This window comes from Pelophylax lessonae (genome assembly GCF_965119305.1).
Source record: "Pelophylax lessonae genome assembly, chromosome: 2".
Lineage (NCBI taxonomy): Eukaryota > Metazoa > Chordata > Amphibia > Anura > Ranidae > Pelophylax > Pelophylax lessonae.
In genome coordinates this window covers 735,981,231-735,996,632 of record NC_138769.1, presented here as the reverse complement: position 1 = coordinate 735,996,632, position 15,402 = coordinate 735,981,231, and the positions used below count along the sequence as shown (strand labels likewise).

At 43.1% G+C, this 15,402-nt stretch overlaps 1 protein-coding gene and 1 long non-coding RNA gene across 2 annotated transcripts in view; one reads left to right on the top strand and one right to left on the bottom strand.

Moving 5' to 3' along the window:
• Positions 1-15,402, bottom strand: part of LOC309547181 — a 683,824-nt gene that overhangs the window by 615,869 nt on the left and 52,553 nt on the right. The gene's annotated exons all lie outside the window — the stretch shown is intronic.
• On the top strand, positions 3,596-4,573 carry LOC309546803 (olfactory receptor-like protein DTMT; the record flags this gene model as incomplete). The annotated part of the gene is made up of 1 exon (XM_082246491.1): positions 3,596-4,573. One exon carries the CDS (start codon positions 3,596-3,598, stop codon positions 4,571-4,573), a length of 978 nt encoding a protein of 325 aa, XP_082102617.1.

Here is a 15,402-nt window from a genome sequence, read left to right as displayed (position 1 = left end):
ATTACTGTAGTAATGTCACCGGTCCCCCCAAAAGTGTCAGTTAGGGGTCCGATCTGTCCACTGCAATGTCGCAGTCCCGCTAAAAATCGCAGATCGCCGCCATTGCTAGTAAAAAATAAAAAAAAAAATCAATAAAAATTACATAAATCTTTCCCGTAGTTTGTAGACGCGATAACTTTTGCGCAAACCAATCAAAATACGCTTATTGCCATTTTTTATTTACCAAAAATATGTATCATAAAACAAATTGGCCTAAAATGTTAAAATTTTTTAACAAACTACGGGATAGATTTATAGACTTTTTATTTTATTTTATTTTTTTATTAGTAATGGCGGCGATCAGCGATTTTTATCGTGACTGTGTTATTGTGGCGGACAAATCTGACACGGAGTGACACTTTTTGGAGACCAGTGACATTAATACAGTGATCAGTGCTAAATATTAGGCACTGTTACTGTATTAATGACACTGACAGGGAAGGGGTTAACACTGGGGGTAAACAAGGGGTTAAATGTGTTCCCTAGATGTGCTTTCTAACTGTGTGGGGGGATGGATTTAAAAAAGTCAGAGAGAGATCGGTGAGCTTAGCTGAATCACACAATCTTTCCCTGCCTCTCTGACAGGAGAGCCGTCTTGCATTGTTTACATTCCAGACAGCTCTCCTGTCAGTCTAGCCGACGATCGCGGGAGGCCGGGGGGCGATCGAGACCGCTACTCCCACGGTCTGCCTCCCGCTGGGTCTAATATCAGCAGGAGCGCAGCTCCGGCGGCGCCCGCACCCTGCCAAAAACCGCATGCACATAATCACGTAGATCTATGTGATTATGCGCAGCCGAGCCGCCCTGCTGCAGTAAATCTGCGTGGGGAGGTCGGCAAGTGGTTAAGGCCCCTTTCACACTTGTACGACTCCAATGCGCCGACTTTGAAGTGCAACTTTGGTGCATCTTTGAGGCCCCTTTCACACTTGTACAACTTGTTATGCAACTTTGGACTTTAGAGTGCCATGACATGTTGTTTCCCCATGTTTTCCAATGATACCCATTCATATATGCGAAACTTAAAGTTGCAGCAACTTCAAAGTAGTTCATGCACTACTTTGGTCCAACTTTCATGCAACTTGAGGGCCATAGACTTCAATGTTAACCCTCAGAAGTTGCATGAAAGTCATAACTGAATGTTATACAATGCAACTTGTGTGCAACCGTTGTCCATTATCACTGGTCAAAGCCAAAGTTGTATCCAAGTTGCACCCATCCAAAGTTGCTCCCAAGTTGCACAAAAGTTGCACTCTAAAGTCGGTGCAACTTTGGAGCCGTACAAGTGTGAATGGAGCCTTATTTATTTTATTGGCTAGAATATTAATTTATTCTGACCACTGAAATGCTTAGGCTCCATTCACACTTGTGCGACTTGTCATGCAACATTGGACATCAAAGTCGTATGACAAGTCATTCCCTGTGTTTCTTGAGGGCCATAGATTTCAAAGTTAACCCTCATAAGTTGTGTGAAAGTCGTACCTGAATATTATACAATGCAATTTGTGTGCAACAATTGTCCATTAAAACTGATCAAAAGCCAAAGTCGTATCCAAGTTGCACTTATCCAAATTTGCATCAAAGTTGCACCAAAGTTGCACTCCAAAGTCGGCGCAACTTTGGAGTTGTACAAGTGTGAAAGGAGCCTTACGCAACTTTGACGCAACTTGAGATGGGTGCAACTTGGATACAACTTTGGCTTTGACCAGTTTTAATGGACAACTGTTGCACACAAGTTACATTGTATAACATTCAGGTATGAATTTCATGCAACTTCTGAGGGTTAACATTGAAGTCTATGGCCCTCAAGTTGCATGAAAGCTGGACCAAACTAGTGTATGAACTACTTTGATGTTGCTGCAACTTAAAGTTATATGAATGGGTATCATTGGAAAACATGGGGAACGACATGTCAATCAACTCTGATGACCAAAGTTGCATGACAAGTTGCACAAGTGTGAAAGGGTCCTAAGGGTGGTCTCCACCCTGTCTCCAGCTCTCCCTGGCTAAGGTATAAAAAGTGCTGCTAGGAGGGTGGTGCATGAGAAGAGACAGCGATGACGAACTCCTGATTGCAGTGGTAAGAGAGCCACATATTTCCCTCTGTTTACCCCAGCATGGGCCTGTGAAGTAGACCTCACGGTGAGAGCAAATATGTAGAGACTCAGAATACTTGCAGCCAATTCCACTATGCCGGATTGTGTTTCTTCTTATGGTATGGACTATTATGCCATTAGCCGGACTTTGTATATCAATGGCTGTTAAGTAAAGCATTCAGAAAACCAAGTGCCAGAAGGAGGGTAACGGCTGCCTCTCCTCCTGCAGCCTGAGGAAAGTGGTCACGGGCAGTCGGCCTGGTGAGCCAAGTGTGGAGCTGAACCTTGAGAGTCCTGGAAAGCTGACGGTGGAGCTGCAGGCAGAAGTCAACTGGGAAAAACGGTGTCCATGAGTACCATGGGGCTTGCCAAGTGGTCTGCCCAGGAAGGGGGACCACTCCAGAAGGTCAGAGGACAGAAGGTCAGCTCACACAGTAAGCAAGAGTAAAGGGGGTGCTGAGTAGAACCCTGAAGAGTAAGGGTAAAAGGGGGTACCAAGCGGGGCCCTGAAGAGTAATTCACTATACAGTTCACTTATCCAGTACTTCACTACAGTGGCAAGGTGAAGTCCTCAAGTTGTGCATAGTTCATCCAGTTGGAGTATCCCACTCATCCCTTCTCCCATCCCAAGTTCTATAATAAAAACAAAAAACAAATACCCTGGACTGTTTCCTGACTGAGCCAAACACTTAAAGGGCTAGGAATTGATAAGTTGTTGCTATGGGTAACCCAGGGGAATCCAATTCAAGCAGCTCCCAAGGGAGTAGTGCTACAATAACTTGGTTGGGAGACCAGTACTTGATCCTGGTGGCTCTGTGGTCACAAAATAGCAACAAGCTTCCCAGTGGGTAAAAAGGATCGGTAACCCAAACCAATCACATACCTCCCAACTGTCCCTTATTTCGAGGGACTGTCCCTCATTCTGAACAAGGTCTCGCTGTTCCTCTTTCCTCCTCATCCCCCCCCCCCCCCCCCAATTTTGGTCTGATCTTTATGGTTGTATATAAAATGCACTTTTTATCTTTTAAAAGTGTTTCCCAGTGCTAAACCTTTCATCTATTTTCCAAATTGCTGCATTTGTAAATTCCAAAAGCCAATATTAAGGAGTAGTAGCAGTAAAAAAAGCACCAATCTTTTTTTTTTTTTGGGACAATTCCCCTTTAATGGGGCATGGCAGGGGTGTGTCCTATCCCTACATACATTTGCTAGTAGGTGTCCCTCATTCCCACCCCAAAAAGACCCCCTGGTGCGGGAACTGGCTTAGCATACCACTGCCACGGGGCCCGCCAACAAATGTCTGCTTCATTTTTTCACAAACTTTTGACCAAAAGCACAAAAAGATGTAAAGATTGTAGATGGCTACAAGATATTTGTCTCCTGACTTATTATTTATTTTATATGTATTTTAAATGCTATTATCTGTGTGATCTGTGAATTTTTTTTCACCTAGGTCCACTTTTGGAATGGTGTCTAATCACACCGCAGTGTCAGAAATTATATTAGTTGGATTCCCTGGTCTTGCTGATGCCTTCGAGGGCTTGGTATCTACCACGATGTTCCTTGCCTACTTAATATCGCTGACTACCAATGGCACTGTCATATGTTTGGTCACCTTTAATGAATATCTACATCAGCCCATGTACCTGTTCATAGCCAACCTTGCCACCTCCGATCTCTTATTTGACACCGTGACATTACCAAAACTTATTGCCAAATATTGGTTTGGAGCTTCCACCATTCCTTTGAGGATGTGCTTCTTCCAGATCTTCTTGGTTCATTATTTTGGAAGTCTGGACGCATTCCTGTTGATGCTGATGGCTGCAGATCGATATGTGGCCATCTGCCACCCACTGCGATACACCTCTATTATTACCAATAAAATGGTCACCATTTCCTGTGGCATCTGTTGGATGGTTTTGTCTCCTTCTATAGTTTCAATATTTACCATTCTAGCATCACAGATCCCCCTGTGTGGACGCAACAAGTTGAACAGTTTGTTCTGTGGCTATACGGCGTATGCAGCATTAGCATGTACCGATATTTCCGGCCCAAGAAGGGTGGTCTTTGTCATGGCTATGTTAGTTCTTCTAGTGCCACTGGGGCTGATATTAGCATCATACACCAAAATAATAGGGACAATCTTGCTGACTCGCTCTCAGAACATCCGGAGAGCATTTTACACCTGTGTGACCCATTTGCTGGTCATCGCTTTGTATTTTACTCCTCGGCTCTTTGTGTACATCATAAGTAATATTCCCTTTGTTACAATAAAACCTGATGTAAGCGCTCTCCTGCTTTATTTCTACTCATGTGTACCTCACATGGCCAATCCAATTGTGTATTTTCTTCGAACCAAGGAAATCAAACAAACTTTGAGACGGGCCATTCAGAGAAGCAAATTTAGACAGAAAAATTGTGTCAGAACCTGGATCACCTGCTGATGGCACTGTAGTTCCCAGACCAGAAGGGGGTAGTTCTGGTTCCCACTAGCGGGTGTCTCCCAATAGTAAGCAGATCCCAGTAATCAGTCTTAACCTGATGCTGGCAACCAACCAGTTACGGAATCTTGAAGGCAGGTATCCTGCAAGTTGTTGGACTTTGTTCGAAAGAAATCTGACACGTTCAGATATTGATTGTAACGGAACCTCCGACCCACACTTTACTTGTGGTCTTCCATCAGTATATGACTTCCTGGCAGTCATGGACATAGATATCATATCCTAGCCGCCCCCATACAAAGCTAGCCAACAACTTAGCTCGTACAAGTTTGGAACCTTCTTCTCTTCTGCTATCTGGTCCTTGGATTTTTGGATGTCCCAGACTGCAGGAAGCAACCCACCGCTTGCCACCAATGTAACAGAACCTCCGACCCAAACTGTACTTGTGGTCTTCTGTCAGTATACAGCTTCCTCGCAGTCATGGACATAAGATATCAAATCCTAGCCGCCCCCATACAAAGCTAGCCAACAACTTAGCTCGTACAAGTTTGGAACCTTCTTCTCTTCTGCTATCCGGTCCTTGGATTTTTGGATGTCCATGACTGCGAGGAAGCCGTATACTGACGGAAGACCACAAGTACAGTGTGGGTCGGTGGTTCCGTTACATTGATGATTGGAGACCTTCTTTTCAGGCGTAGCCACCACGAGAGTCTTTCATATGGACTTTTATTATCAAAGCAAAGCGAAGCACATGGAGGCCGCTCCTTAAAAAGGGGGGGGACTGTCAGGAGCTGGATTACCTGCTGGTGGCGCAGTGGTTCTCAGAGCATAGGGGTGTAGTTCCAGTGTCCACCAGCGTCTCCCACTAGCCAGCAGATACCAGTAATCAGTCTCTGCCTAATGCTGGCTGCTGTGAACATATATCACCTCCCCTAGCTTTCTTCAGTGCCTCAGTGTTTTGCCTGTGAGCTATATAATTGGTTATTGATGCTCTGTTCCTAATTCTGCTTCCTTTGACCTTGATACTGCCCCTGCTCCTGTTCCTGTTCCAGTACCTGCAACCTCTGCTTTGCTACCTTACATCTGTTCCCTTTGTTCCTGGTCCCAGTTCTGGTTCCCTTCCTGATCCTTCTCCCTAATTGTTCCTTGAATTTCTGTCTTACCCTGTTTATTTGTGTCCCCCCTCCATAGTATAATAGTTAGGTTGCTTGTGAAGTATTCTGCCACATGGTTCCTTTTCCACGTGTATTTTCACTTTTGCCTTGTATACTGTTTGCTGGTATTAGATGTGTTTTTCTTTATTATTAATAAATCTAATTTTAATTGTACACAACCTGGTCCCAACTTATTAAAGTGCATAACACAGGTCTGTTTACCCCTGCTGTTGCTGGATACCATAATGACCAGATCAATTGCACATGTGTTTTGCTTGTGTCTATCTAGCAAGGTTACTTTGCGGTATAAACAAGGAAACTCAGACCTCTGCCGTGTATAAATTTGCTTTTACTATACAAAACATGCTGTACATACAAACTATTATAATATTAGGAACATAATACAAGACTGGCAGATATAACAATGCCTAACATATGAACAGCCTATGGTCTGTAAACAGCAGAAATACGCTTCAAATTACCACGTCTACATACAACCCTTGTCCCAAGAATATCAAATAAATACTTAGCTCTGGTAGTTGAAATTCAACAGCTTCCAATGTATCTCTGGAGAAAGCAAGGCATTGAGAAATCCTGGCTGCATCATGGCTGTCCCACAGCTCCAAACAAAGAGCCAACCTTCTCCAAACGAACTCCTTCCCCCAATGCTAATGACTCTCTATTCAAGTCCTCTATACCAGAAACCACCCACAGGATGTGGTCATTCCTTTGACCACTCATAGGTCACTTTGCGAGTGAGGTCAGCAACACATGGCTGCACTCCCCCCCACAACCACATGGTTCATTGAATATGCGGCAGCCATTTTATATACACAACATAAGAGACTTAACCACCTGTGGGTGAGAGAGATTATTACACATGTATGGGAACATTTGTCATGAATCAGTTAAAAAATATCTACAACTGATACAACATGGGGACTGGAGGTATCTGATCATAGTGCCTACTGTGCTTATTGTTAAGATGCATCCAAAGGAAGTTATTGGCATCCGAGGATCCGAAAGATTTTTGCTTGCCAGGTTCTTCTGGGATTCACTAGTGATAAGCTGCTGGAATACAATTAGGTGGTGCACTACTTAGTTGATCAGGCCAGGTTTCTAAGTTCAGCCTTTGATTCAAATGTGTTCTGAACTGCACTATACTGTCAAAAGTATTGGGACACCTGCCTTTACACGCACATGAACTTTAATGGCATCCCAGTCTTAGTCCACAGGGTTCAATAGTTCAATATTGAGTTTATCCATCCTTTGCAGCTATAACAGCTTCAACTCTTCTGGGAAGGCTGTCCACAAGGTTTAGAAGCGTGTCTATGGGAATGTTTGACCATTCTTCCAGAAGCGCATTTGTGAGGTCACACACTGATATGAACGAGAGGGCCTGGCTTAAAGTCCCTGCTCAAATTCATCCCAAAGGTGTTCTATTGGGTTGAGGCCAGTCAAGTTCCTCCACCCCAAACTCGCTCATCCATGTCTTTACGGACCTTGCTTTGTGCACTGGTCCAAATCATTTGGTGGAGGGGGGGATTATGGTGTGGGTTTTTCTTTTTTCAGGGGTTGGGCTTGGCCCCTTAGTTCCAGTGAAGGGAGCTCAGCGTCAGCATACTAAGACATTTTAGACAATTTCATGCTCCCAACTTTGTGACAACAGTTTGGGGATGGCCCCTTCCTGTTCCAACATGACTTTACTCTGGTGCACAAAGCAAGGTCCATAAAGACATGGATGAGCGAGTTTGGGGTGGAGGAACTTGACTGGCCTGCACAGAGTCCTGACCTCAACCCCGACAGAACACCTTTGGGATGAATCAAAGCAGATTGCAAGCCAGGCCTTCTCGTCCACATCTGCACTATGTACAGAACGCACCCCCAAATTCTGCACTCTATTTGTAACCCCCCCCCCCCCCGAACTGTGCACTCTGTACGTATTTAATGCCTCTTTAAAACCCTCCTACTGTGAACTTTTACCACACCCACCATTTGATGCAGTTTGGAGTGTGTGTTGTTTGTGTGTGTGTGGAGAGGGGGGGGTCGTGATTGAGTTCCTGTACCGGTTTTCTGAGAAAAAACAATACACTTTGAATGCACCATAGGGAAAGTGAATGAGTATGTAATGTATAAAGGAGAGATGAAACAGGTTGAAATAAAAATAATTATTAGAGTGTAATTATTTAGGAGACAGTATCCAAAATGTTGTTAAGGGATTGGACAGTATGTAAGCAGTTTGGTAAGGCCATAGTGTAGGAGGGAGAGACGAGGCAGATTTTTATAATTGAATAAACATACAAGTGTATTATTTGAAAGATAATAGCCACAAATTTTTCTGAGTTCAGAAGAACCAGAATAAATCACACACTTTGAGGTACAATGCAGATATTTCCAATATAAATTGGACAGCTGAGGTCCAGCTGCAGAAATATTGTATGGCCCCCTTTACAGTGCCAGATAATGTGTTCATTGTCTCCTCTCTGTATTGTATATCTCAATTCCTACATCTCTAACTACCACTTTTTTTTGGATATCTCTGTGTCTTAAGGTCCGTAGTAAGGCTGAGATATCCTTCTGTACGTCTTTGCATGAAGTTATTGGGGAAGATGGTGTCCGAATTCGAGGCAATTCCCTATGTTCAATTCCATGCCAGACCCTTGCAGAACAACATTCTGTCTACATGGACCGGAAGGATTCAGTGTCTGTAATGGTCCATGTCTCTGGTACCAAGAGTACGTCAGAGTCTGAATTGGTGGTTGATGACCAGAAATCTGGAGAAGGGGAAATCCTTTCTTCCAAAAACCTGGAAGGTGGTGACCACAGATGCCAGTCTCTCCAGCTGGGCAGCAGTTCTGGAGGAAGCCACTGTCCAGGGGAAATGGTCTTGGGAAGAGAGAGGTCTCCCCATCAACATTCTGGAAAACCGAGCAGTCAGTTGGGCTTTGAAATGCTGGACGCCCAGACTTTGGGGTCACCCTGCCGGGGTGCAATCTGACAATGACACGGCCGTGGCCTAAATCAACCATCAAGGAGGCACAAAGAGTCAGTCAGCCCAGAAAGAGGTGGATATTGTTCTTTCCTGGGCAGAGAAGTTTGTGCCATGGCTGACAGCAGTTTTCATTCTAGGAATAGAGAACTGGCAGGTGGATTTTCTGAGCCATCAACAGATGTTTCCAGGGGAATGGTCCTTACATCCTGAGATTTTTCAATCAATCTGCCTACGCTGAGGGGTCCCAGACGTACATCTATTGGCATCCAGGTTCAACAACAAGTTGAAGAGATTTGTGTCCAGGACCAGGGATCCACTTGCAGTCAGAGTGGATGCTTTAGTGCAGGGGTGGGGAACCTTTTTTCTGCCAAGGGCCATTTGGGTATTTATAAAACCATTCGGGGGCCATACAAAATTATCACCTTAAAAATTAGCCTGTTATATTTGGTCAAACATTTAATTAACTCACCCCTAATGTGATGGCTGCAACTGCTTCTCTTTGGTGAGGTGTGTGATGTTAGCTGGTATTGATGATGTTGCTACTCGCAACAGGTTTTCCAGGTTTGAATCGGTCAGCCTGGAGCGCAGACGACTTTTTTGTGGTGGTAAGTTTTGAAAAAGAACTACTGGCAGGTACTGCTGGTGGGTATAGCTGGCTGGTACTGCTGTGGGTACTGCTGGCTCAGGCTGGTACTGCTGGCTAGTACTGTGCTGTGAGTACTGCTGGATGGTACTGCTGGTTCAGGCTGATACTGCTGTGGGTACTGCTGGCTGGTACTGCTGTGGGTACTGCTGACTCAGGCTGGTACTGTGCTGTAGGTACTGCTGGCTGGTACTGATGGCTCAGGCTGGTACTGTGCTGTGGGTACTGCTGGCTGGTACTGCTGGCTCAGGTGGGTACTGCTGGCTCAGGCTGGTACTGCTGGCATGTACTGCTGGCTGGTATTGCTGTGGGTACTGCTGGCTGATACTGTGCTGTAGGTACTGCTGGCTGGTACTGTTGTAGGTACTGCTGACTCTGGCTGGTACTGCTGGTACTTGCTAGTACTGCTGGCTCTGCTGTGGGTACTGCTGGTTCTGGCTGGTACTGCTGTGTGTACTGCTGGTACTGCTGCGAGTACTGCTGGCTCTGGCTGGTACTGCTGGTTCTGGCTGGTACTGCTGGCTCTAGCTGGTACTGCTGTGTGTGCTGCTGGCGGGAAATGCTGGCTAGGAGAAGTGTAGCAGCGCCACGCTGGAGGAAGAGGTGATGTTTCCTGTATTGGTCACAGGCGGAGTGCATTTAATATCACTCCGCCTGTGACTCACTCAGACTGTCATAACGGAGCAGGAACTATACAGGAAGCATCGGCTCCATTCTGACAGGTCAGCTGAGAGACACAGACTCAGCTGCATGGGGGGCTGGACCAGATCACTTCGGGGGCCGCATACGGCCCCCGAACCATAGGTTCCCCACCCCTGCTTTAGTGACTCAGTGGAAGAAGTATTCCCTGATTTATGCCTTTCCTCCGGTTCCGCTGATATCGCATCTGTTGCGCAGGATCCAGCTAGAGGGGAAACCATTAATTATGGTAGCTCCGGCATGGCCAAGGAGGGTTTGGTATGCACAAATCCAAAGGTCAGTGACAAGGCCTTGGGCTCTTCCACTGCGTCCGGACCTACTCTCGCAAGGTCCGTTATTCCACCCTGCTGTACAGTCTCTAAAATTGACGGCTTGGCTATTGAAGCTTTAATCTTGAAGGAGCAGGGTGTATCTGGCCCTGCAGTGCATATGCTGATAAACGCTAGGAAACTAGTCTCTAGAAACATTTATTACAGAATCTGGAAATCCTACATTACCTGGTGTGAAGCCAGGAAATGGCATCCCTGCAAATATATCATCGGGAGAATTCTAGCTTTCCTTCAAGCAGGGGTGGATATGAAATTAGCCTTGAGCACTATTAAAGGACAAATTTCAGCCTTATCGGTTTTCTTCCAAGAACCAATCGCTTCCCTTTCGTTGGTTCAGACCTTCGTCTGGGGAATGTTACGTTTGATTCCACCTGTGAAGCCACCGTTATGTCCTTGGGACTTAAATTTGGTGCTGGCAGTTTTACAAAAACAGCCTTTTGTACCTCTGGGGAAGGTTCCTCTGGTTCTTCTGACCAGGAAACTGGTCTTTTTGATTGCGATAAGTAGGGCTAGAAGGGTATCGGAACTAGCAGCTCTTTCTTGTAAAGAGCCATTCTTGATTTTTCAACAGGATAGGGTGATTCTACGTCCACACCCAGGTTTTTTGCCCAAGGTAGTTGATATAAGTGATATTAATTTAGCCATGCTTAAATTCATTTATCCAGAGGCCCCCTTTATGAACTGTAACTATTTTAAAGAATTTAGGTTTTCTATAGGATGCTGATTCTCAAAGCTACGGGCTTCCTTCAATTCTTTTCCATTGTAAGTTTCCTTTGATTGTGTTTTACTGAGAGAAGCCTGTCCTGTGTATTATTTCAGATTCGGTCTTTCCTGGGCTGCTTCCTGAATGTAAACATTCTTTGTATATGAACACCTTTCCTGCTTTCTATGCATGATGAAGTAATTGTATAACGTATTTTTAGTGGTCTGGGAAGACTAATTGTCACCTCCCTTTTGTACTGTATATAAGCTGTCGTAAGGATAAATATATTTGAATACACCATTGAAACACTAACCTGTCTAGATGTTGTATTTCCGAGCGCTCGTATATTCTTTGCAGATTGAAGGGAGACTGGCCGGCAGAATTATACCTACCAAGGGGTATTACCTTTCAGAACTGGTGTCAGAGAAGTGGGATGTGACTTTGCCATCAGAGGTAAGTGAGACTATTCTGTCTTATGACACCCTGATTGCAGGCACATTTCTAAGAACCCTAGTGCTGTGGTAGCACAGGAGAATAGGTCTGTTTGAGCTGAGGTAGCTCACAGATAGATTATTAGCTGTTTGAGCTGAGGTAGCTCACAGTCAGATTATTAGCCTAGGCAAATTTAAATAGTGGTAGGAATGCTCCCTTCAACCTGCTAAGAGTGCTATGCATGTTTTTTTGCTTATTGTGCTTTTTATTATATTGCTTATTGTGCTGTTGTAAGAATGAAATGTCAGTTGGTAAGTTAAATGAACTGTTTTGTCACTTTTGTGTAGAGATTTAAGTTCATTTACTTTTATGTCTAATAAGAGGAACTTATTTGTCACGATTACTGGTTTGACATATATGGAAACTGTGTATATATAATTATATATGACTTGTAAAAATTGCGCCTGCGGACTGATAACATAACACACTGTTCCTGATAGCGACACTCACATTATTACTGTAAAAACTGACTGACCGATCGTAGGTTATCAGACAAATCAAGATAAATGTTTATTATGTGTATTGTTTGTTTGTCTATAATGGTAGGAAAACCTTCTTGATAGCCACAATACCTGGGAGTATCAGTCAAGACTCTGAAAGGGTTTTTTTTTTGGGTTGTTCCAAGATAGGAAATTCAGAGTCAAAATTTTAAGGTTTAATATACATACACCAAGTGGCTTTTCAGGAATGTTTTTTAACCATAAAGAGGGTCTAAGGACCCAGATACATTTAAGTGAATGTGTAAATCTTAGAGACATATTTCTTTTATGGTTTTGTGAATTTATACTAAAGGTTTATTTCTGATGCTGGCCATACACGATACAATTTTCTTACAATTTTCTTGAAATTTACCTTCAGCTATGTAGTACAAACGCCTACCTAATTGGATACAAATGAATATGTTTAATTTTGACCTCTTATTATGTGGTTTGTGGTGGATCTAATAGAAAATTGTATGATAAAGAGTTGTCCGGACATGTGTGGCCAGCCTTAGAGATATTAGGATACAAGTAAATATTTTAGTAAATGTTTAATTGTAATGTAAAGTACATGGAACATGCGGGGAGAATTGGTTTATTTATGCCCTGTATTAGTACAATAGAATAGGAAAAAGCAATGTAGAGCTATTAGAAGTGAAAGTGAAAGTCTTTAAACACATAGATATAGTCCACAGCGATTGCCTATAGACAGAATACAGGTGAGACAGGTGAGTTTTGGGCAGTTAAGTGTCACTGCTGAATAGCACAGTCTTATAATTCAAACATTTGTTGTTAATTTAAAGTCACAGTACATGTTAATTGTAAAACAGCAAGTTTCTGATTGGGCTACAAAAAACTTTGGAAGGTTTTCAAAAAGCCATAACAGAAAGCGATATGGCTGGCTTTTTTGATCTGTCTAAAGAAAAACAGCCTGTCAGCACGCATTTCCAAAGGCCTTATCAAAAGAGGCAAATCAGAGAGTAGGACATTTCCAACATAGGCCCCCCTACAATAATAATATTACCTTACAAATACCCAATACCCCTGACCACACCTGTACCCCACAGTTTCATTCTCCAAGGCAGGTGTAGTTTTCTTCGCAATGTCAGACAAGCACAAATTTTTGCTTCTCTAAAGACCTTATCATATACGCTTTAAGCTACTACATTTCCTTACGTGAGGGGAAAAGAGGGGGGGTCACTTCTGGAAATGCAGCTAGCATTTCCTAATTCAGAACAGTTGTAGGACTAACAGTGCCAGCATTCCCACACATATGCAATTATTTTATTTTTTTTTTTTTTTAAAGTTTTTTGGAGTTTTCCATTTATACATTGTGTATAAAACATAGAAACCTCTGGAAAGAGTAATAATAGTGAATAGAAAACACAATTTTATTAGGCAAAACATTAATTGCCGTTGTCGGCAGGATATTTTGAGATAATTTATTATAGAATTTATTTTTGGACAGAAAGAGTTACCGCAATTAGTGTGACCATTGGACCCTGTTGGCACAGAGCCAAAAGTTTCAAATCAGATTAACTTTTATCTGATTATAGTTCTTGAATGATATTTTTAGGGGTATCCTCTATTGAAAGAGGGGAACCTCTGGCCAGATTTTTGTTAGAGTAGCACGAAGCCAAAACGTTTTTTTGGAAAATTGTCATTAAGCCAAAAACTTTTTAGTTCTTTATCTGATCATAGCATGCAAGTGGTATCTGATATGCCATCTCTACTGACAGCCATACCATCCGATGCTACCCACTTTACAGTGATTGGTTTAAGTAATGTGTTTTTTTAAGCGTCCTATTGGACGAGGAGACACAGCCATCTTTGTTTCTTGTTTTTCAGTCCAGGTAACTGACCTGGTGTAGAAATGCCTTAGGGGCTAAATAGACAATTTGGTTGTCTGTTCTATAGTTCTCCAGACCACGCAAGAGGGGATGGACACCTGCTCATGGGTCAGTCCCGCTACAATATGTATATGACATATGTAGTCACTCTGTGGAGGCCAGTCAGAGCGAGTGAGTTTATTGAAGAATTGTACATGTATGTGGAAACAAAGTGTCACAGGAATTATGACAGTGGTGTCAGGAAAATGTTTTTTTACCTTGGTTTTGTTCTCACAGAGGGTGATAGTAGAGTCAGTCATATAAGAAGTGGGTCTTGCCAGCCCACAGTGGGTCTTGCCCACCCACAGGATCATTGCTTGTTATGGATCCGGACTGCTCCTATCTATAATAACATTTTGAGACATACCACAGGTCCAGAAATGTCACAAGAAATGTTTAATATGTTTATGTATCTGAAAAATGCTATGGTTGTAGCGCCTGCACTGGGCCTCCCAAATCATGGAAAAATGTTTTGTGTTTATGCAAGGGACAATTGTAAGACCATGACAGGTGTACTTGCCCAGGAGTATGGTGGTAGACTTTGCCCTATAGTTTTTGTCCAAAGATGGTCGCAATCCAGGCCTAAAGGCATGCCTGAAGTGACTCTGAACATAGCACATAGCATCTTGTGAGATGGTAATAGGAATGGCCACATCATTTGCCCTAGGTAGGCCCCAGTTTTAAATGGGCTACTGCTATTAAAGGGTGTGTTACACTCAAACCTGATATATAGGCAGCCATAGAAGGAGCAGAAGATGTTTTTGTAGATAATTTCCTGCTCCAGGCCAAAAGATCACACATTATCAAAGCTACAAACGCATGCTACAGAACAGGTTTTAAAGGACTTAGGTGATGTTTTAGAAAAAGTTGTGAATAGCCTTTTTCTAAAAGAGGGGAGCTCTTGTGTGTATCCCGGCAGCTAGCGCCCCACTGTTTATTGCCTAGTATTATGGAATAGGACACAGGGGGTGGGAAAGAACATATGAAGTATTACTGACAGTTTAGTGCAAGCATATGTTGCTAGGTGCATCACCTGTATTAGGAACAAACAATCCAAACATTTAAGGCCAAACATGAGCATCTCCAATACCCATCAAACCCATTCACACTTCTACAAATAGATTTCACATATAGGCCCAAAGCAGAGAAGAAATAAGAGTTCTTTTTAGTCAATAGTGGACGTGTTTAGCAGATGAGTGGAAGCATTTAGGACCACAAAAAGGGAGATGCCCACACGGTGGCACGCATTCTCAATCAGGAGATTATTCCTGGATGGGGGTGCCTGCTTCGAATTAGTTCTAATATTGTTCATGCTTTCATATCAAAAATATGCCAGGAACTAGTTAAAATCTTGAAGATAGATTATTATCCACAGATTTCAGGTATAATGGAAAGAATGAATAGCAAAAATAAAGACAAATTAAGAAAAGAATAATTGAAACTTTGAATCAA